Source organism: Vigna angularis, chromosome 5 (genome assembly GCF_016808095.1).
Source record: "Vigna angularis cultivar LongXiaoDou No.4 chromosome 5, ASM1680809v1, whole genome shotgun sequence".
Classification (NCBI taxonomy): Eukaryota; Viridiplantae; Streptophyta; class Magnoliopsida; order Fabales; family Fabaceae; genus Vigna; species Vigna angularis.
The window spans coordinates 5,293,873-5,318,350 of NC_068974.1; the positions used below are offsets into that span (position 1 = coordinate 5,293,873).

Sequence of the window (24,478 nt, forward strand, 5' to 3'; positions counted from 1 at the left end):
GGCCATGGTTAGGGTGTATGCCATCAATATATCAAATGGTCTCATTCCTAGAATATCTGGGTGCTCATGTTTCATATATATCCACAACCAAAATAGAGACAAACTTGATTCCCAGACCGTTAGATGTGTCATTCTTAGTTATTCAGCAACTGATAAAGGTCACAGTGTTATATCCCTTCATCTAAAAAGTTGTTTATCTCCATTGATGTCACCTTCATTAAAACTATTTTTTTTTCTCCATTGTCGACTACCAAGAAGTTCTTTTAGAAGATTGTGATGAGTTGGTTTAACCCATTGTTCTATCATATGCTCCAATTGAAGCCTTCAGAAAGGAGCCTACGGCTGAGCAATTTAATTTTTGGGGCAGAATTAGAAACTAAAACTGATAATATCTTTGATGCTACTAAACTGCAACCAGAAAATACTGGAACAGTTAGAGATTCGTCCCCAAGACTCAGCACCTAAAAGTTTCAGGTCCGTGGCACAAGGGCTATGCAAGTTACTATGGCTAAAAATGATCTTAGATGACTTGAAGATTAATTTGGAGGGACCCATGAAGCCCTACTGTGATAATAAGTCAACAATAGACATTGCACATAATCCCATTCGGTATGGTTTTTTATCAGCTTAATCCCATTCAGTATGACAATACAAAATATATAAAAATAGATAGACACTTCATTCAGGAAAGAATACAAGAAGCTTTAATATGCCTGTCATACATTCCGTCCAAGCAACAGGTAGCTGATGTGCCAATAACAGGACTCAGTACCTCATCCTTCAATAATCTCATAACCAAGCTAGAAATGGAGGCATTTATTCAACTTAAGATGGGGTGTTGAACTATGGATGTAAATACTGCACATTTACTGTACAAATTTGGAATTAGGAGATTATTTGGTAGATTTGCTCAAGATTTAGAGTCTTAATAATGTCTGGAGATTTATTTCCTTCGTATCAAGAGATTTATTTCCTTATTTCAATGTGATTTATTCCCTTCATACCAATGTATTGTTTCTTTTTGAGATCAAGTAAAGTAATTCGATAATTATTGCTTACTGCCGACACATTTTTTCACACTTCCAATATCAATCTAAGTGACTGTGTGCGTCTGAAAATTTCGCCACATGGAAAAGGTTCTAAGTCCAATAAGCATCATCTCAAACTCTCAGAACATTACTATGGACCATATTTGGTTCTTAAGCAAATTGGCGAAGTGTCTTTCTAATTAGAACTATCACAGCAAGCTCGGATTCATCTGGTGTGCCATGTATCTCAACATACGAAGGCCATCAGGGGTAGAAGTTTTTCTACCTCTAGAATTGCAAGGAACTACAAAAGTGTTCATTCTAGCTTACATTCAGGGAAGACATAAGATCACTTAAGATGCTGCACCAGTATAACAGATGTTAGTGCGCTGGAAGGGAAGATTTATCTTCTATTCAAAATCGATTTCTTGATTTTAACCTTACAAGGTTAATTCTGAAGAGGGCAGTATTGATAGACAAAAGCAAATATAGCATGGTGACAATAAGATAGCATTGCAGGTTTGTTGTAGGAGGAGGTTTCAAAACAGTAACTAAGAATACTGTCCTCAGGTGGTTTTTACAGCTAAGAGTTGATAGCAGTTAAAATCCCTATAAAGTTTAGGAGGAGAGGGAGGAGGGCGGGTTGTCACAGAATTGAGTTTTGTAACTGGATTAATCCAGAGAAATTATTAGAGAAGTTCAGATTTACTTTTCTTTGTTTTCTGCAAAAATATCGTTGATTCCTAACACTTACCCTCTTGCTGACATTCTTTGTTTATCTTGTATTTTTTTTATGAAGAGAAATATATTTTCACAGAATGAATGAAAAGTTATATAGAGCCTTAGGGTGGACAGAGTATTTTCTATGACGAGCCATAGACTGGAAATTGTAGAAGTTTTCTCAATATACATATATACAATTTTGTGCTTGTGTTTTTCAAATATTTATATTTTTTTTTTCTGGTTTCCTAACAGTATACCTCTTTCTGCTTTTTCCTTAAAGGTGAGAGCTGCGTCAATTACATGTTTTGCGGGCATGACTTCTTCTGTGTTCATGTGTTTCACTAAGGAGAAACAGGACTTTATATTGTCTTCTTTAGTAAGTATCTACAGAAATCATGTTCTAGGCTATCTAACTGCAGTATTGTAATGAATAGATTACCATGCTGCTGTAATGAATTTACTAACTTTCTAAAATTTTGTAGGTACATGCAGCTGTACGTGATAGTGTGCCGTCAGTGAGATCTTCTGCTTGTCGTGCCGTTGGTATCATTTCATGTTTTCCACAAGTGTGTCAGAGGTTATACTATAACTTGTACTGTGAATATTATGATTTCTTTTTGAAACATATATCTGATTCACTAGAGAAAGTCTAAAAGTGTTCAATAATATCTGTAGTGCAGAGGTACTTGAGAAATTTATCCATGCTGTTGAGATCAACACTCGAGATGCACTAATCTCTGTAAGTTCTGCTTCAGTTTCTGGCTCTACAGTTTCCTATATACTTTTTGTAATTAATTGGTATTTGCTGTTTTCCATAAAGCAGGTTAGGATAACAGCTTCATGGGCATTGGCAAACATATGTGATGCTATTTGTCACTCTGATAGAATCCCCCCATTTGGACAGCAGATGGGTGAGTTTGATTTGATGTCCATGATTGAATGGTCAACCTATTGGTGTCAAGACAAAATTTCAATGTCCTCTTTGTAATCTCTTTATTTCTCTACTTTGTTTTGTAGGTTCAATCTCCAATCCCCAGTTGATTGTATTGTTGACTGAATGTGCTTTGCATCTTACTAAGGATGGAGACAAGGTAACTTTTATTTGTGTTATGTATTTCCTTAAATTTGAATATTCTGTTGAAAAAATGTCATTTTGAGGAGAGTAACTAGAGACATCACTGAATTCGTGTTTCAATGTACTCAAACATAATGTTTTATTATATGAATAATTATGGAGAAAATGATTGCCTAATTTGTACGATAATATAAATCCAAAAATTGCCTATTTACCATTGAGTGTTGTATTAAGTTGGTTATGATTTTTGTTTTAGCAATTTTATCAACTTTTCTTTTACGTCTATTTTTCTTTTCTTTCTCCATATATGAAGGAAATCCTTTTCATTCTGTGTGTAGCCTTTCATCTCAACAAGTTTACTTTTCTGTTTCTCTTTCCTTGTCTCTCTAGAACTCTAATTAATATGGTTATCAGGAGCTTAGTGATCAATGGCTTGAAAAAATAATCCTCCTACTCCACCTACCATAACTTGGACTATGCCAGTTCAAACTCATGCGTGTCTGCATCTGGTAGAATCATTATTTTTGTTTCCTTTTCTTGATGATTCCAGCTTCTTGTTTTGGCATGAACAAATAGAATCATGGGTCAAGTTGCATCACTTTCAACATTTTGTTGTAAACCCATCTATTCCTCTTCGTTTTCTCAGTGAAACAGATCACAAAAATGGCAAAATTAATCCATCATATATTTTCTTGGGAAGAAGATCAAATGCAGTGGGCATGGTTATAGTCCACTTTAGCAAGTTCCTTTCTTAAGCTCTTCATCTATTAATGAATTCTGTCATATATCAGCTATTGATGAATTGCTTGTTCAATGAAATGTTGGGCCATATTGTCTCCGCTTTTTCCACCTGGCAACTTCAACCTTCTCTTTCAAAATGTTTTTTTTCTTATTTCTGTAATCAATATTATCAATAACAATAGTATTCAATCTATTTATCATGCTAGACAAGGGCATCCTAATGCCATTGTTATGAAACTCATTTTCCATTAGTTTATTATTCTTTTTCTAATAAAGTTGTTTTTGTTCGTAAAGGATGTTGTATTTGCAAAGTTCACAAAATTCCTTCTTCGTATCTCAAACTGTTTTCAATTGTAGTCTTGTTTGTTTATATTGACTAGTGGGGTCCTTCTCCTATGATATTTACTAACTAATGGAACTGGTGTGGAAAATACTTATAGGGTAATATATTTATAATGAAGAATAATTGTTGGAAGTCCCATATCGACTAGAGATAAGACTAATTTAGAGTATATAAGTGGGTGCAAACCTCACCTTACAAGTCGGTCTTGTGGAGTTGAGTTAGGCTTAAGTCCACTTCTTAACATAGTATTAGAGCTATGGTTATAGCCTATCCTAGGGAAATTTGTTGTTTGTTGGGCATATTGTTCCATCCGCAATCGGGCCGCTATTGGATCACCCATTAATGTCCAATCTCACGCTCAAGATGTATATACCTCGACATGAGGAGGAATGTGTTAGAAGTCACATTGACTAGAGATAAAGCCAATTCAGAGTATATAATTAGGTGAAAACCTCACCTTACAAGCTGGTTTTGTGGGATTGAGTTAGGTTTAAGTCCACTTTGTAACATTTTTTTTAATGGAACAAGGCATTTATAACCCTAGCGAGATAATATGGTCCACCACAAGTAACGGTTCAACTCACAATAGAAAGATAACCACATAGTTAGCAACAAGTTGGATTAAACAAAACTCCAAATAAGCAAGTTATAAACTACTTAAGTAAACCAAAACTAGTAAGCAAAATGTCCAACACCAAGGGTAATCATTTATTTGCCATCATCCTTAGAAACCTTGACCTCCGTTGAAGAGAGGTGAGCATGGATATAGTCAGCCCCTGTGGTATATCCAGGCCTTTGTCAGTGAGAGCCTTGTAGACACTGTTGAACATTGATGTTGCCTTTCCTTCAGTCATTGCTTGCTTCTTCAGCCAAAACTTCACCTTCTCTTGATCACTTATCCCTGGCCTAACACCTGCAGATTTGTTTGAACTCGCTCCTGATCCGTCACCCCTATTCTTTCTTATCGTCTCCAAAAAAGCTTGATCTGTGTTGGTGGAGGAGGAAGGTTGAGCCTTTGGAGGGAGTGTGGGACCAAGAATTGCTTTGTTCATTACATCTTGGGTATTCATCTCCCCATAGTTCTTGTTGGCCATATGCTCACCAAGTTATTCATCCAGCTACACCACCCTCTGCTTCAGGGCTTGATGGTCCTCTTGATTTTCTTCCACCAGCTTTCTTAGTTCACTTACTTCTTTGCTAACATACTCTATAGCCTTGAAAGTAGCTCTTAGAGAAGGAGTGTCCACAACTTCATATTCAACATCTTGATAAGACCATCTCCTAACACAACATTTGGTTATATCCCAGGGTATGCTAGATTCTATAGTCTGAAGGCCCATCATTGGTTTCCTCTTATCTCCTATATTGACCTTTGGAGGCTGAACCTTTATGAAGATAAATGTATAGTGCAGACTAGGTCATGTATGATAACACTAGGACCATATGATCAGGTAAGACTTAGGGTCCTAGGACATTACTACTCCACGGTTCCTTTTATTGGTTTCTCCTTGATGGTTTTTCAATTCTTGCATTCCTTAATCTTAAGGAATCAGGAGAACCCAAATCTGATAGATTATCCTTATTTTTTCTCAAAGTTTGAAGAATTGTCATCAATAGGTTGGGTATCTTTAATTGAGAAGTTGGCTAGCCGTTTGACATGTCCAGATGCATATACAGTTGTGGATGTGGACACAATTATGACAGGCTCAGAGAGGGAGCAGGCAGTAAATGAGGTTGGAAGAAATGAGAAAGATCTTGGTACCCTATATTCTATCTTAGGTCACCTGAAGATAGGGAAGAAAGCACTTAAGCCTATTCTCCATATTTTGATATATCATAGTCTTTTAGAAAAGTTTGTTTATGGGTTAGCAGGTAATTCCTTCTGGAACTAAAGGTATATTGGATAGGGCTGAAATACAATTGACTTGTGACTCTAGATCAAGAGAGGAGCCATTTGGAAAATATGAATTCACTCAGTTTACGGCCAAGACAACAAACCAAAAAACCGAGAGATCTAACCTTTGCTTCAAGTGCTAACAAGACTCAAGTCCAAGCAACTACTCCTAAAGGACCCCAAACACTTGCTTAGGTAGTGATGGTGCAACAGGCAGAAAGTGCGGCTATAGTTCAATAAGAAGCACTTCAAGCACAACAGGCTGTTGCTCAGGTAGTGGAACCTATGGATCAAGATGCTAAATATGAAGTTGTGGACACTTCTTCTCTGGGAGCTCTTTTCAAGCCTATAGAAAGTGTTAGCAAAGAAGTAAGTGGAAGAAAATCATGACGACCATCTAGCCCTGATAAAGAGGATTGTTATATATATTATATTTTTTATCTTTTAGTTAGTTTGTTATTATTTCTCATTTTGTATTTTGGGCTTAGCCCATATTTCTTCTATTATAAATAGAAAACCCTATGTGTGTATTTAACACAAGGGAGATTAATCCAAATATAGTTTTTCACTATATTCAACATGGTATCAGAGCAGGTTCTCTGATCTTCTTCCAGGGTCTCTCTGGCCGCCATGGCCGCCGGCAACCCCTAAAATTTCAGTGGGCAGCCCTTTCTCTTCTTCTTAAATTTGTGCCACAGTCAGCACCAGTGCAGCCATTCGCCTCTGCCGTCGACCATCGCCGCTATCCGCCGCCGCCTGCCGCCGTCACAGTTTCGACCGGTGACCAGCGGATCTGAAGCGTCTCCTCGAGCGACGGCCAACCCCGCCGGAGTCAAGACCAGACTCATCTTCACGCGCCTCCACGCGTCGCCTGTCTTCAGCTGGTCTCGGGTGCGTGTGTTGCCACGCGCCGCCTTGTCGCTGGCCACCGTCACAGTTCCGACCGGTAACCAGTGGAACTGGATCGTCTCTTCAAGCGCGATCTAACCCCGGTGGTCATCGTCTCTATCTCGTCCGCATGCGTTGTCACGCGCCTCCTCTCTCCGGTAGATCTCGGACACATGTTCATCACGCGTCATCTTCTCAGCGTCGACATCAAACCGCACTGCTGCCGGTCGTCTCGCCGGAGCTTCTTCTCTCTGTTCTGACCCTCCATAGCAACCATAGCTTCCATCTTCTTTGGTCTTCACAGAATCTCCATCTTCTTCCTTTCTCACTAGATTTGCCGTAGTCGGCACCGGTGCAGTCAACCGCCGCTGCAATCGCTACTGCCTTAGACAGACGCAACTGCGTCAGTTCTTCTTGGGCTAGAGTTTAGCCCGATCTTCTTGTGATACACTGCTAAGTATCACCACTTGGGAGTTGTCCAACAAAGAATTTTGGACCTCCAACATGTCTTTGGATCTTTGATGCCTTTGTTTCAGCATTGTAGCTTAATATTTTGTTTTGTTTTAGTGGTCCAGCAACTATGATATTTCACATTTCCGCCGTTCACACTAAGGGGGAGTACGTTTCCAAGACACTGCAAGTCACATAAATATGGGTGTAGTCCCTGCAGTTTTGTAGATTTCAGCTACTACTGTTGATCCCGTCACCCATCCATCATTGATGAGGATTTAGTGTAGTCCCTGCAGTTTTGTAGCTCTTAGCTTTCAGCTACTACTGTTGATCCCATCACTCATCCATCATTGATTGGGAATCAGTCCTTGCAGTTTGTCATTGTCCACCACTGCTCTCCTTCATCCACTTTTGAAGTTGAAGTTTCACAAGCTGCTGTTAGTCCATCTATGTTTGCCTCACACTCTTGAAGACAAATCATCTAGTTCAACACTGAGTTCATCTATTCCAAGCTTAGTTCATACAATTTGTATGCTCCAGCTTGAGGGGGAGTGTTAGATATATTATATCTTTTATCTTTTAGTTAGTTTGTTATTATTTCTCATTTGTATTTTGGGCTTAGCCCATATTTCTTCTATTATAAATAGAAAACCCTATGTGTGTATTTAACACAAGGGAGATTAATCCAAATATAGTTTTTCACTATATTCAACAAGGATGATTCACTTGGTGAGCATATGTCTACCAAGAACTACGAGGAGATGAATACCCATGATGTAATGAACAGAGTGATTCTTGGCCCTACATTCCCTCCAAACGCTCAGCCTTCCTCCTCCACCTGCACAAATCAGGCTTTTCTAGAGAGGATAAGAAAGAACATGGGTGGCGGATCAGGAGCGAGTTCAAACAAATGTGAGGGTGTTAGGCCGGGGATGAGTGATCAAGAGAAGGTGGAGTTTTAGCTGAAGAAGCAGGCAATGACCGAAGAAGGCAGCATCAATGTTCAACAGTGTCTGCAAGGCTCTCACTAACAAAAGCATGGATATACCATAGGGTATCAGAGTTATGATTAGAGCCTAACCTAGCGATATTTGTTGTTTGTTGGGTAGATTGTTCCACCCGTTATCGGGTCGCTATTGGACCACCCATTAATGTCCAATCTCACGCTCGAGATGTATATAGCTCGGTGTGAGGGGTGGGGGGTGTTGGAGGTCCCACATCGACTAGAGATAAGACTAATTTGGAGTATATAAGTGGGTGCAAACCTCACTTTACAAACTGGTTTTGTAGGGTTGAGTTAGACTTTAAGTCCACTTCTTAACAATAATGAAGAATAATATTGTAACTAACATAAGATACTATAACTAACAATATCTCAACTACTCAAATAGAAATCCCAAATTAATTTTTAACTTCATTGTAAAAGGATTGAAATATGAAAAACATCTCAGAATTATTTTTCATTAAAGTATCTAAGTACATCTTGAATTATCATCAATGTGTAACAAAATATTGAAATCCTAAATTAGACTTAACACGGCTGGTAATATGTTAGAACACAAAAGAGGACAAAACACGTTATGAGACCCTATAGGAAACGAACTACCACCATGTTTCTCTAATTGACATGACTCACAAGAAATTAGATAATTTGGACAAACCATGTTTTGTCAGAACACAAAAGGGGACACACGTTATGAGACCCTATGAGGAAACTACGACCATGTTTCTCTAATTGACATGACTCACAAGAAATTAGATAATTTGGACAAACCATGTTTGACCACTGCTGTCTACCTTATTAATAGACTTCTGCCAGCCTCTTAGTAAACATGTTTTTAGAAAGATACCTAAGTTTCAATTAAATTATACTATTCTCTTTAAAGTTTCTCCTTATTTTCAATTCTTAAAGACCTTTGCTTGCAATTGTGTTATTGTGTTAAACTTTACAACAAACACAAATTTATTTTTTAATAAAGCCTTCAATTAATATATCTGAACTAATCACAAGCCAAAACTTGAACAATTGACCGATTGAAAGCTCAATTTAAGCTAAACTGATAAGGCATCACCAAGCAAAGGCACGAACTGAGAACATTGATGAATTCCAACAATGCACTGATACAAAATACAAGAAACGGAAGTGGAAGCAATCTCAACTTGAGCAAGAAAGAAATCAGTGACGAACTTGAAGGATCGAGATCTGTGCAGAAAAAGCTCTAGATACTACCATCTTAGAGAAATTGAATGGAGAAAAGAGAGAGAATTAAACATGACCTGAATGTTTTATTGTTGTAACACATCTAGAATCATAGATGTAGTCAGTCTACTACTAACTATTATAGAAACTGACAACTGCACAATTACAAAAAGAAAAAGAAATTGTCAATTATAAGTAAACCCACATCTGTACAATGTAACTGGAAACTATACAAGTAAACTGTAGTTAGCTATAGTATGTATACTTACACGTAATCCAGAATGCATTTTTATATTCTATAATTCCTAAATGTATTTTGGATTTTACAATCTGAAATATATTTTCAAAATACACAGTTGGGATACATATTCCAAATTGTACAATCTATAATACATTTTGGATTTGTAATCTAGAATATATTTCTGGATCTAAAAATGTATCACAGATTAATACATTTTCAGATTGTGCAATACGAAATACATTGAGTTTTGGATTGCATCATCTGGAACAGATTTCTAGATTGCATAATGCTGAATAGATTTTCGGATTGCACAATTTGGAGGATTATGCAATCTGGAATGTTTCCAACCCATGGATAATTAGGACTATTTCCACACCTATGGAGGTGCAGTAAGAAGGTATGGATGTGCGAAAAGAAATGCACTTTGTTAGGAAGTTTCCTGGATTGAGTAACATGTAAACAACAAAGTATAATATTGTGTAAGGTGGGTTATGCGGAAAGTAGTTGTCTAATTATTATTTGCTATATAATTTTATAAATTTTAGAATTTCTAGTTCACATAATTAAGGATTGCCTAATTACCGTAAATCAAGTTAACTTAAATATCTAACTAGCAAATCATTTTATATATATTGATTATTTTCCTCTGATTTGCACATGTCTCTCGCTTATTTATGTTTTCTTTTTTCCATTACCAGGTTAAATCTAATGCTGTTAGGGCTCTTGGGTATATTTCGAGAATCTTAAAATGTTCAGCATCAAAATTTCAGGACACACCATTGGACCATCATAACCATTTGAATGAAGCATTTCTCAACACTAAAAATCTAATGGTGTGTCAACAACATTGTGCATCGGATTGTTTGCAGGATTTGAATAGGCTTGAGAGAATAGTTCAATCATTTATTTCTTGCATAACTACGGGGAACGTTAAGGTACCATAATCTTATATTGTTTGGTTATTATCTGAGTATTTTGGTTTCTTGGTATCAATGCACTCTATCCCTCTTGAAGATGGAATCTCTCTTACTAGGTCCAGTGGAATGTTTGTCATGCTCTTGGAAACCTATTCCTCAATGAGACATTAAGGCTACAAGATATGAATTGGTACGTTAAAATGAAGCACATGCTTCTTATGTTTATCACATACATTACATATCTGTATTCTTCTCCTAGTTATTGCATGCAATTGATAGCTTATAGGAAACAATTTGTATCAGACCTACGCTTGAAAGACTCATTTTGACGATGAATTGTGAATGTCAAAACCAAAGTAGTCCTTCGTGACTGGCCCCTCCTAATCTAATAGTTTTTCTGAAATTGATTCTCATGGTCCGCCCTTTAAAATGGTATAGGTCCCCAACAATTATCCTAATTGATTAAATAACAAAAGATATTCCTAAATAATCCTAATTAATAAATAAAAATAAAGAGATCCCTATTAAAGGGATCTTCTCTAAAATTATCCTTATTAGATAGTAATTTGAAATGAGGGCTTCATTAAGCAAAAGATAAATCAACTAGGTAAACTGTAATAGATCAAGATTTAACTAAAAAATACTACAACCCTAATTGGTGGACCAATCCTCTATAGTGATAAAGATATCGAGCCAGTGATGGAATCATTGTGCAGATAAGTTTACCAGTTTAGGTCTGTCATCCTTTGAAGGGATTAAATACTGTGCCAACTTTTACAAATTTGGACTTCTTTCATAATAGATGTCTTCTTCCAATGTATAGGGAAAGTTAGCTGATGGATGCTTTATAACTAACTGCCTTTTTCTTTGTTCATGGGTTTTGGTTTGGTCCCCCTATCAGTTCTTTGTTTCTTTTTTTTTTTTAATATCTTCATGAACTTATAAAAACAAAGTTTCAAGTCCTTGATAAATTTAAGAATTTTCAACTTAGTCCATGTTAAATCTTTGTGGTCTATTAAGTACTCAAAAAAGTTTTATTTTTCATTTGAGTTCTTACTATTTAATTTTTGGAGTTAAAATCTAATAGTATCTCACCACAACTAGTGTTCTAACCTCAGTTTGCTAGTTTATTTGCATAACATTAACCTGTCCTTATTGTAAAGATTTTCAAGCCATGAAGCTTTAATAGTGACAATGAAGTCACTCTTCATGTTGCATCCAATCCCATCTTAAATGAGAGATATAAATATATATAGATAAAGAGTCATTTTGTGAGAAAAAAATGGTTAGGGGAAATCACTAGTGACTTTGCTAGCTACATTGACCAACCGACATGTCGTCATAAATCTTTTAAGGGATCTTGTGTGAACTTATTTGTAACAAGCTTGGTGCAAGAAATATACCCTCCATTTTAAGGCAGAGTATTAAGGGTATAATTGTCCAAATAGGCAAATTAATTTGCACAAGTATTTCACACACGACTTAAAGTTTATGGAACTGTCTTCAGTTGGATTCATATTTTTAATGTCCAATAACTTGAATATTTTGTGCTATTCTTTTATTTAATATCAGGATGAAACATTTCCTTTCATAAATTGGAACAAAATGTAGATTGGTTGTTTCTGAAGTATATAAGGCATTATATTTCTAGTATTTTCCTTAGTGTCGTATTAAGAAATAGGTACTGTAGTTGAATGTGTTTCAGTTTCATTAGATGAATGATATTCGTTGCCCTGTTTTTGGTAGTCCTGCTTTGCACAGGCACTCTTCATGAAGATATATTGTTCAACTTTTTATTTCTGTAACACTGAAATGTAAACTACTGAACAGTGCCTCATGCTGCCATTTTTCAGGTCTCCAGTTGTGTTTGGTATTCTTCTGCAACTACTACGTGATTCATCAAATTTTAAAATAAGGATACAAGCTGCAGCAGCATTGGCTGTGCCAGTGTCAGTGCTAGGTAATTGTTTTTCTTATAATGATATTGGTTTAGACCAAAAATATACATGATGCTGAAGTGTTCTTCCCATTATCAACTTCAGATGCCCAATCAGCATCTGAAAGGCTTGTAAAGCTTGTGTAGGTGCTATTGACAATGACAAGAAATGTAATTCATTATCAAGAAATACAAAATTTCGTGAACCTTTTACGAAATCCATGTGTATATGGAAAGAAGAGCACTGAATAAAGATAAACATTTTGTAACAAAATACAAACTATTAGTACATCTCGTCTCAAGTATCTCGTTTACCAAAGGAGCAATATCTGGGCTGTTTTATTGGAGGATTTGAGATTGGAGATTCGGCGGAGGGTTCGCACCTTCAACCCTGTGAATTGTCTTCAAGCCATGCGTTTGGCTTGAGATGTGGAAGCATAATTGCAAGGAGAGGGATTTTAGCATGGAGGAGGAGTACAAAGTAGGAAAAGCAATTGAGATTGGGGTACGGGTCAGGGAGAGAAGTTTGGATCCGAGTCGGGTCAAGGGCCAAATTTAGTGAGATTAGGAGCTAGATTAGGCCCAACACAGGGCACACAAACTAAACCCTTATCGGTAGGGAGTGCAAACCCTCACTAGTCATGCTCTATGATACAACAAAGTAGCCGTGTTTCTAGTATTCATTTTCTGACTGTGGACTGGAATCATGGCACGAAGCATTTGCCTTACTCCGAATTGATGAACGGGAAAGCTCAGGGGCTTTGTTTTAGATGCGGTGAAAAATACCACCGTTTACAATGATGCATGGAGTGGCAACTGCGAATGGTGGTGTTAGCTGACGAAGAAACAGTAAATGAAGCGGGGGAGGTTATCGCGAGTGAGATGTGAGAAGAGGAAGATGACCGTACCTTGGAGTGTGGTTCTATGGGGCTGTTCGCAGAGGTTGAAGTGTTGTGGGGTGGTTGGAATAGCCCTTCAACTTTGTGCATAGAGGGTCGTCTAAATGGAGTAACCCTGGGAGTGTTGATTGATAGTGAGGCTAGTCACAATTTCATCTCTCCTCATGTAGTGGCTGCTCTGGCTCTGAAAGTGGACAAAAGAAAATTGATTGGGGTGCATCTAGGAGATGGGCACAGGGTGTATACTATGGTGAAATGTGAGAAGTTGGACGTTCAACCAGGAGAATTCTCTACTATGGTGTATAACTTATGAAATATGAAACCATAGCTTTTTGAAGTAATGGAACCTGTCTATCAATTACTGGCTCATTTAACCATTTATCAGTCCAAAAGTTAATAGATTTGCTTTGCCACATTGTATTTTCCTTTATTTTCATTTACCTTTTTACTTTATTTTGCTGTAAATTGGTTTGTACAAATAACTTTTCTTCATTTCCGTTAATAGCTTCATCTGAATATAACTTGTTTTCTGGTTTTTGCAGATTATGGCCAATCATTCTCAAAGATTGTGGAATCTGTTGAGCATCTACTGGAGAATATGGATGAGGACCAAATTTCTGGGCCATCAAATTTCAAGTACCGGGTTTCATTAAAAAAGCAGGTGATCTTGCAAGCTTACTAGTGATCTTTACAACATCATTGATACTTAGTATTCAGGGATGTTGATAGGATATAATGTGTATGATAGGTGGAAATAGATTACAATGTTAGTTGTTAGTTCGGTTGTTAGGTTGAGTGAATCTTTCTTTATACAGTTGGGGGTCTTTGTAGGCAGGGGAATGTTATTGGATGTTTAGAAAATTGTTGACAGGATCATTACCATCCTGTGTGAAGGGAACTTTGTCCCATGGAGGCATTCTGGCTATTATGGGTGCCTAGAATCAATAATACCATATCTTTTCAGTGAGCTTTGGTGTTTTACAGTAGTTTTATTGGGGTCCTCTACCTAGGAACCTAACAGATGTTCACATAATTTAAAACTACGATCTTGACAATAACATATTTGCACTAAATTATTAATAATTGAAATAATACACTGATTTTTTTTCTTACCAGTGTAGTTCACTAACTGAACTAATGTAAGACTTTAGTTCAGTGAACTAACGTGTGTGTTAAAATCTCTTTCCAAAATTAGCAATTTCATTGTTGCAAACATGACTTTGCTTCAACCTTCAACTCTTTATCTCTTCGTCGGTTCAAGATTAAACCTTACTAATTCCCTCCACAAAGTTGACTTTTTATTTTATATTTAAGTATATTTCAACAATTATGCTTAATTTCTTGCAACACTTCCTAAGCGATTAGACATATAATAGGTATCAAATAAAGTATAAATTTTAAATTTCTTGATAACTTAAGTGTTGTATTATTATTTTTAAGTAATTTTAAACTTTAACAAATCTCCTTAAAACATTAATTTTTTTTTTTTAGTTTTGTTTTAAAAATTAGTTTAGTTTAACCACAAAAATAGTTTAATTCTAACCTTTAATTTTAGCTCACTGAACCCAAATAGTTCAATTTAATTTGTCCAAATAATTTTTTATGGTCAGTTTAGATCGGGTGAATTATTATTTTAGTTATAGTTCAACATTTTGAATACCCTATTTCTGTAATCAAGTTATTATAATTTCACAAGAGATGAGATATTACTATATCAGACTAATATCCCGATTCCAAAACTAGAATACTACTATATTTAAAGTTTAAAATTTGAATGAAGTTACGAGGTATTCTTATTATTTTAACATAGTTATTGAATTAGGGAGTTCTGAAATTGCTTTCTTGCTGTGCTGCTGCTGTCATTACTTAACTGAACTACCCATGTTTTGGATGCAGCTTACCTTGACAATGTTACACGTTCTAAGCTTTATCTCAAGTTCAAACGATCAACGACTGAAAGATTTTCTTGTGATGGTATGTATTTTATCATGATGAAAGTATATAGCTAAGCATATGCAGAGGGAATTATATTTTCACTAGCTATTGCCCAAGAGCAATAAATGATAACAGTTTGAAGTATATAACTCTGTCTCTTCATATATTCACAACCAAAAAGTCTAACATGCAGCTAGAACAGCTTCTTCCTATAAATGGTTTTGGAGATTTGTGATGAAAATGTGATAGGGCAGCCTATACTTGAAATATGAGAAGAAGATTAATAATTTCTCAATTGCTTGTGTACAGGCTGATTACAAATATGTGCTTTGTGTCTCGTTAATTTCTTCATAGTATAAGCTATGAAAGTTCATGCTATTACAATTGCAAAAAATAAAACAAACTAATTGTAGGGAAACGTATCTCAACAAAGAAAAATAGAAACAGGTAAGTTCCTTTGCAAAAGTATGGAAAAGTACCTGCCATCTTTTAGGAGAGATCTTGAAAATTTTTCGTTAAGAAGTTTGTATATTTGCTAGTTGACACCCAGAAATGGCATGATAATATGAGTCAACTATCCAGTTCTTCATAAGGAAGTCTCTAAGTTTATGTACTTTCACCTATCATAGTGAATTGGATTACTGACTATGTTAATAGATCTTTTTGGGCAAATTGTCTCTGTCATAACTTTGCGTAGTCGTTAATCGATGTATTTGTCTCTTATGACTTGGGGCTGGTGTACCTTATGTTAAAATAAATTTATTGTACATTAATTAAACTTTTTGTAGTATAATAGTCAAATTTATAAATTGTTTCACAAGTTTATTTGGACTCAAGTTTGACTACCTCGATGCTTTATACTTTTTGTTACTTAAAAATTAAACTCTAAAATAATTCTAGAGAGCTTGATTAATCCCTCTCATAATCTTTTATTTATAAGAATAAATTGATACAAGAGTACATGGAAAATAGGGTAACCCTAGACACAATATAATCATGATAAATAGGATAACCCTAGACATAATATAATCATGATAAATAGAGTAACTCTTGACACAATATAATCATGATAAATAGGGTAACCCTTGACACAATATAATGATAATAAAATAGGATAAATATCCTAACACTCTCCCTCAAGCTGGAGCATACAAATTGTATGTACCAAGCTTGTAACAAATAAACTCAATTCGAGGATCCCTTAATGACTTGGTCAATACATCTGCGAGTTGATTGTTTGACCCAATAAACTCAGTACATATTTCTTTAGTCAATAACTTTTCACGAACAAAATGACAATCAATTTCTATATGTTTAGTCCTCTTGTGAAACATTCGATTTGATGCAATGTGGAGAGCAGCTTGATTGTCGTAATACATCTTCATAGTATGAATGTCACAAAATTTAAGCTCTTGAGGGAATTGTTTCATACATATAAGTTTACATGTTAGTGATGCCATTGCCCTATACTCGGCTTCAGCGGTTGATCGAACTACTACATTTTGTTTCTTACTTTTACATGAAATAATGTTTCCTCCTAGAAAAACACAATATCTTGTAGTAGACTGTCTATCAATAGATGAACCTGCCCAATCTGCATCACAATACCCAGAGACTTGAATGCTTCCTTTATCTTCATATAACAATATTTGCCCGAGAGCCTTTTGGACATACCTTAGATGCAAGTGGGAGCATTCCAATGGTCAACACATGGAGCCTGCATGAACTGACTAACCACTCTAATTGCAAAGGATAGATCTGGCCTTGTAATAGTGAGAAAAATCAGTTTTCCAACTAGTCTCCTATACCTCTCTGAATCGGAGAATAATTCACTTCTTTTGTCTTTAATTTCTGGTTTGGGTCCATGGGACTGTCTACTGGTCTGCCATCAATCATCCTTGTTTCTTGTAATATATCAAGAGCATAGTTCCTTTGGGAGATTACAACTTCATCTTTTAATTGCGCTACTTCAATGCCTAAGAAGTATTTGAGACTTCCAAGATCCTTGATTTGAAAATGTTTACACAAGTACTCTTTCAGTTGACATATTCCAACAACATCATTTCCTGTAATGACAATATCATCAACATATACTATAAGTAAACACATTTCCCAAGAGAAGAATGACAGTAAAAAGCCGAATAATCTGCTTCACTGCGTTTTAGCCCAAATTTTTGAACAATGGAGCTAAACTTTCCAAACCAAGCACGTGGATATTGCTTGAGGCCATACAAAGATCAATGCAGTTTGCATACCACATTAGACTTCCCCTTAAGCAACAAAACCAGGAGGTTGCTCCATATATACTTCTTCCTCAAGATCACTATGTAGGAAGACATTCTTGATATTCAATTGATGAAGTGGCCAGTGACGAATGGTTGCCATGGCAAAGAAGAGGCGAATAGTAGTCATCTTGACTACAGGAGAGAAAGTGTCACAATAATCAAGACCATAAACCTGAGTGTAACCTTTTGCAATAAGTTGGGCTTTGAGCTGATCAATTTCACCATCAGGGATGACTTTAACTGCATACACCCATCGACAACCAATCACCTTTTTTCCTGGGGGAAGGGGCACCAACTCCCAAGTATTACTGTGGTCAAGAGCCTACATTTCTGCAATCATAGCTTGTCGCCATCTAGGATGATCAAGTGCTTCTTTCACATTCTTGGATATAACAATAGAAGACATTGAGGATAAAAGAGAAAAATAGGAGGGTGACAATCGATGATAGCTAAGAAAATTATAAATGGGATGAGGGTTTCGAGTCGAACGAGTACCTTTTCTGAGAGCAATAGGCCATGTTGAATCATTTGCACCAGGAGGCGTGGGAGGAGGTGATGAGGGAGAAGAATCTGAAGTAGGAGATTCACCATTGTGTTGGGGAGATGGACTATCCATTGGGGCCCTGTGTGGCATGATCTTAGTATATGGAGAAATGGGTTCAGGAGGATTGTGATCAAGACTTGGAATGATAGAGACAGTGGAACTATTTGACTCAGCTAATGGAATAGGAAGAACCTGTTGGAGGACAGAAACATCCTGAACAGATTGAGAGAAGTAAGGAGTTTGTTCAAAGAATGTGACATTGGCAAACATGTAATGCTTCTTAGTTTCAGGAGAGTAACACTGATATCCTTTTCGAAGTCGAGAATAGCCTAAGAAGACACATTTGAGAGCACGAGCGAGAGTTTGTCTAGACCTGGAGACATGTCATGAACAAAACATACACAGCCAAACACTTGGGGAGATGTATGAAAGAGAGGATCATTAGAAAACAGAATGGAGAAAGGGTTTTATTATCAAAAGAGGAGGAGGGCATCCTATTAATAAGATAACATGTAGTTAAGATGACATCTTCCAGTGATGGACAGGAATATGGGCACCAAGCAAAAGAGTACGAGCAGTTTCAACCAAGTGTCTATTTTTTCGTTTTGCTATACCATTTTGCTTGGTGTATGAGGACAAGTAGATTGATGTAAGATACCATGGGAACTCAAGATGGCAGAAAAGTAGGATGAGAAATACTCTTTTGCATTATCACTTCTTAATATTTTGATTACTTGACCAAATTGATTCTTGATTTCATTCAAAAAGATGTAAAGATGACTAACAATTCAGAACGATTTTTCATAAGATAAACCAAGTACATCTTGAATATTCATCAATGAAAGTAACAAAATATCTAAAACCAAAGGAGGAGATACAACTAGGTCCCCATATATCAGAATGGATGATGGAAAAACTAGAATTACATATTGATTGAGACCTTTTAGGAAAGAAAGATCTAACATGTTTTCCTAATTGACATGACTTACATTCTAAGGTCTGAAGACCATTAAGTTTAGGACAAATCTTTTTTAGTTTGGACAAATGAGGATGTCCAAGTCGATCATGTAGCAGTTTAGGATTAGGAGCAGCAACACAGGACACCCTTGGATGAGATCCAAAATGGTATAATCCGCCAGTTTCATATCCTTCTCCAATCTATCTCCCCGAACCACGTTCCTATATAACAAAAGATTTGTGATCAAAGGTTATTAAACAATTTAACATTTTGGTCAATTGGCTTAGGGAAATTAAATTAAAAGGACAATTAGGGACAAAAAGAACAAAGTTGAGATTGAGGGAGGGAGACAAGGAAACATGACCGACTTCTTTGGAGGAAGTTTTAGATCCATTTGCAAGGGTTATGAAATGAGGTTTTTTTCGAAAGGAGATAAATGAGAACAAGAGGTATTACCAGAAATGTGATCAAAAGCACCTGAGTCAATTACCCATGAGTTTTGACCTTCCAGGTTTATCTTCATATCAATTCTAATCTCTTTCATTTCCATATAAAGATCATTTCCCTCGTGAGTACGCTCACCTACTCCGCCAAATACAGATACACCTCCGTGAGCTTTGGCAATGTTATTGATCAATTCCATAATAAGTACTGTTTTACCCACTCCAGCTCCACCGAAAAGTCCTATTTTTCCTCCACGACGATAAGGAGCTAAAAGATCTACTACTTTTATTCCTGTTTCAAAAATAGATAATTTTGTATCTAATTGTATAAAGGGAGGCGCAGATCTATGAATGGGAGATGTTGTACGAGTATCTACAGGACCTAAATTATCAATCGGCTCTCCAAGCATGTCGAAAATTCATCCTAGAGTTGCTCCGCCTACTGGAACACTTAGGGGAGTTCCTGTGTCAATAACTTCCATTCCTCTCTTTAGACCATCTGTAGCACTCATAGCTACAGCACTCATAGCTACAACTCTAACTCGATTATTTCCTAATAATTGCTGTACTTCACAAGTCACATTAATTTATTGACCAATAGTATCTCGACCCGTAACTACCAGGGCATTGTAAATATTAGGCATCTGCCCCGGGGGAAAGGCTACATCTAGTATCGGACCGATTATTTGGTCAATATGTCCCAGATTTTTTTTTTTCAATCGAAGAAATTTCAGGACCAGAAGTAGTAGGATTTATTCGCATATCAAAAGCCAATTTTTTTTTCCGAAAAAGTTTTTAAATCAAAAAGAAATGTTCGATAAGAAAGCAAGTTGATCGGTTAATTCAAAAAGAAATAAGAAATGGAAGTTAGTACTCCCTTTTTTTGGTACTATTCAATCAATCCTCTTTAATTGTTTACTTACTTATTCAAATTCAATTATAGAATTCTTAAGCTTACTGCATTTATTTTGAAAATTTCAATTGGATAAAATCTTTCGAAAGTCTTTTCTTTTTTTCTATCATTCTAGATAATATCATCTATATTCTGTATGGAATTTGAACCTGTACCTTAGTTTAGAATTCATTTTTTTATCGTTGGCTTTCGTATAGCCTCAGTAGACAATTTTTTAGACTTACCCTCTTTTTCCCTATTTTTTTTAAATTGACGGTCATTTCCTTTGAGAAAAAATTGTATGTGGAAACATCAAAACTGAATTCATCAAATCAAATGATCAGTTAGCAAATATTTTCACTTAATCTTTATGGGGACCAAGAATTGATTATATTTGTAACAAGCTTGATACATATGATTTATATGCACTAACTTGAGAGGGAGTGTTACATATGTTACGTTTTATGTTAATTAGGAAACATAATCCCTAAGTTAATTATGTTATTTTTACATATTCATTTGTATTTGGACTTAGCCTACATTCTCAATATTATAAATACATTATCCGGTGTGTATATTTTCTACACAAGGAAGATTAATTCTATACCTAGTTTTAGTATATTCATGTACTTCAATCAAAATCATATAATTCCATGGCTTCTCTCAGCTATGAAAATTATAGCTGTTGGAGAATTATCATACGGAACATCTCTTCATTGGGCAATATTTTTGTCAATTGTGTTGCGTCTAATTTCTTGTTAGTCACCAAATAGCATGATTTTTAAGGTAGCTAACAGTTTTGGGTCCTCAAATCTATTTTAAAAGTGAAAATTAGAAAATTAAAGTTTAAGTTTGGTAGCTTTTTGTACTTCTTAACACAGAAGTCACTTTGGTTTTGTTATTGAGTCTTAGGATTGTGTTTCTCTCATTTAATACACACTTTTTTCATAAAATATTTGAGAGAAACTTCAAATAGATGGGCCAAATAGTCTCGTGAGGTATGGAATAACATCATTGATGGAAAAGTTAATCTTAAATCCTCATGTTTGATTATGTTGTTAGTTTTTCTCACTCTCACTTGCATATAAATTCGTACACAGTAATACAACATTTTGTATATAACATAGTAATACAGATCATATTATATCGCAATGTTTACTACGTACCTTGTACTAGAAGGTTGTCTCTCTGCTTTATTATCATTTGATCTTTTGAAGTAGTACATCCTAATAATCATCTTTTATATATTTGTTTTCTGGACTAAAGGTAATGCCTACGTTTTTGTCACCTATCCTTGTGTATGTACAATTTCAGTTTTCTTTTTAAATGTCGTAATTTCTTGCAGATTATATGATCCTGTCTTCTTTAATAATCTTTGATGGAAATTTGACTAATCAATTTTCCTTCTGCTTCATCTGTGTAATAGAAAGCCTTGATTCTTGAAGATTGGTTCAAGGGATTATGCTCGTCCGGTGAGGGCATGATTGATGCTCAAGATAAGGGCAATGCAGACAGAAAAAGAGTAATGATATGTAGTGCGTTACAGTCGTTGGTTGAATTATACAGAGATAAACAACAGGATGCAATAGCTGAGAAGTTTGAGAAATTGAAGAACAATTTGTGAAGGAGCTTGAAAATGGCAATGGTGGAAATGATGGGCTATGGGAGCCGAACTAACCAATCTTGTAGAGAAGAATTTATTTGAGGCACTCTCTGTCTGTATTATAATTTTGTAGGAGAGATTGCTTTAATAGGATCTTTTTTAATACATATTTTTGGTATTTGTAATGGCCAGCCAACTGTCTAGACCTTTTTTATAAAATTCTCTCAACTTTGTATGTAATTTATGAAAAAAATTATCAATACCGAAGCATATAAATCATGATTTTGAGCATAAAATAATTATTTTCTAAATGTCCAAGACTTTTATTAGTGCATCTGTTAAGAAAATTGATAATTACGTACTATTCAAAATATACGTTTTAGTTTGTTTTACCAAATATTTTTTCTAATTTTTTTTTGTTATAAAAGGTATTTTTGTAGATGAATTGAATGTTTCTTCATCAAAAAAATTGTTAATAGATAGATTAAATTGAATTTTTAGTAAATGATCAGTTTTTTAATTTAATTTATTATAATTCGACAAAATTTATAAATATCCATCTAATTTTATTCATTTAAAACCCTTATAGAATTTTAAAGATCTTATTCATAATAGCATTCTATCTGTAATGAATGTTTATCTTGCCATTAGTGTATTTTATGTTTCTGTTGCTCTTATACCCTTTTTATCCGTGATATTGCAAATGCATGCCAGCGTACAGACAGAAGAAAGGTAAGTGCAAAGGCACAGTCAAATACATGACATCTTGAAACTCTTTGTCCCTCTTTTTTCATGTTCAATCATCTCCCACTGCTTACCTTATGGGGCATTCTTTCTTGTACCATGTAAATATGAAAATTCCTACTTTGTTATTTTGGTTTAAAAGTTTTTTCAAATTTTACAGTGCGAAAATGACTTGGATTGTATAATTTATAAGTTAAAAGCATTTTGTAGATTACACAACATTGACTCCTTTTTTATATGAAAGAAATTTCTAGATGGTGTAATTAAAAAAATACATTTGACTTTTATTTTGTTCATAAAAGATTTTTGAATTTTACAATCTAAAAGTTATTTTAGACTTTTATATTATACAATTTGTAAGTTTATTTTTTCATTTTTGGATTACACAATTTGATTGTTTTTTTTTTCTTAAAAGGAACTTTGTGATTTTAGAATCCGAAAGTTGCTTCTAGGTTGTACAATGTAAAAGTCATTATTGTGGATCAAGAATGCTTATATAGAAAAGACACGATCAGAGGGATGAAGGCAAAAGGATAAAAGGAAGGACCAATGGTGGTGACGTAAAAGATATACAAGAAGACATACCTTTTTTTAGTTTGTGTTCACGTTTTAATTCGTACGTGCTATTTCTTGTGAACAGAAATTTAGGTTGAAATGAACACAGCATAAGAATGTGTTCACTTAGAGGATAGATTTAAGAGAAAAAAAGTATATAGATTTGTGAGAATTTGAAAATAAATTAAGTCTGTTTTTTTAAGAGATTTGGAGGTGAGTGAGATTGAATTTGGAATAAAAATTTGTGAAAGTTAAGAGTAGATGGATTTGTGAAGATTCGAAAGTAAATCAAATGTTTTTTTAAGGGATTTGGATGTGAATAGAATGAATTTAGATTGAAAGTTTGTGAAAGTTTGTGAAAGTTTGTGAAAGTTTGTGAAAGTTTGTGAAAGTTTGTGAAAGTTAGTATAGGATTTGACTGATATGATAAAATTGTTTTAATTGATAGAAAATAAAAGTTACCAAAATGTTCTTTAATGGTAAAAATAATATAAAATAATATTTAAGAGTAATATATTTTTTGACAAATTATTTGAAATAGTTGTAATGAAAAAATTAATAAATAACTAATACAATATATTTTAGATAAATAACCAAGTTTAATAAAATATATTTAATAAAATTTTCATTTTTGTTTTGTAATTTTAATTTCAATTTCAATTTTTCATAAAGAAGTAATAAATCTTCTGAATAAAACTAAGTTTAAAATTTTTGTAAAAGATTATTGAATTTAAATGCATAATTAAAAGATTAAATTGTACTAATAATATGAATCAAAATTTCTATGAAAAAAATAAAGAAGCATGGTACGTAACTTTTTTATTATTATTATTAATATTACTATTTTATTATATTATTATTAATAAAATTAATAAATGAATTTTTCAGTTTAGTTGGAATTGATTCCTTTTTATTGGAATGGAATCCATAGTATTCATCTTTTAAGATAGATATGAGAAGGTATAGTTTTACATAGACAAAATTGGATTTTTAAATTAATATAAATTCTCTCAAATCTCTGCTAAATAACAAAGATGGAATTAACCATTAATTTTACAGATTCGTTTCTTTCTTTCCTTTTAAATACTTCAAAGTGAATACAAAATAAATTAATAATCTATCTACACAAACAATTGTGAATAATAAAATCTTTATAGAAGGTAATTTGATAATTTTTATTTCTA

At 34.7% G+C, this 24,478-nt stretch overlaps 1 protein-coding gene across 10 annotated transcripts in view; it reads left to right on the top strand.

The window, feature by feature from the left end:
- Positions 1-22,294, top strand: part of LOC108340207 (uncharacterized) — a 60,286-nt gene extending 37,992 nt beyond the window's left edge. For 9 of the 10 annotated variants that reach the window (XM_017577417.2, XM_017577418.2, XM_017577421.2 and 6 more), the window contains 11 exons: positions 2,032-2,127; positions 2,234-2,328; positions 2,427-2,490; positions 2,575-2,662; positions 2,769-2,842; positions 10,282-10,518; positions 10,617-10,690; positions 12,354-12,460; positions 13,878-13,996; positions 15,232-15,309; positions 21,819-22,294. In XM_017577417.2, coding sequence (XP_017432906.1) covers positions 2,032-2,127; positions 2,234-2,328; positions 2,427-2,490; positions 2,575-2,662; positions 2,769-2,842; positions 10,282-10,518; positions 10,617-10,690; positions 12,354-12,460; positions 13,878-13,996; positions 15,232-15,309; positions 21,819-22,016 — 1,230 coding nt within the window. In that variant the 3' untranslated portion in view covers positions 22,017-22,294. Of the gene's footprint in view, positions 1-2,031; positions 2,128-2,233; positions 2,329-2,426; positions 2,491-2,574; positions 2,663-2,768; positions 2,843-10,281; positions 10,519-10,597; positions 10,691-12,353; positions 12,461-13,877; positions 13,997-15,231; positions 15,310-21,818 lie in introns of those variants that run through there. The other variant, XM_017577420.2, reaches the window with a different exon arrangement.
- Positions 22,295-24,478: the final 2,184 nt, after the last annotated feature.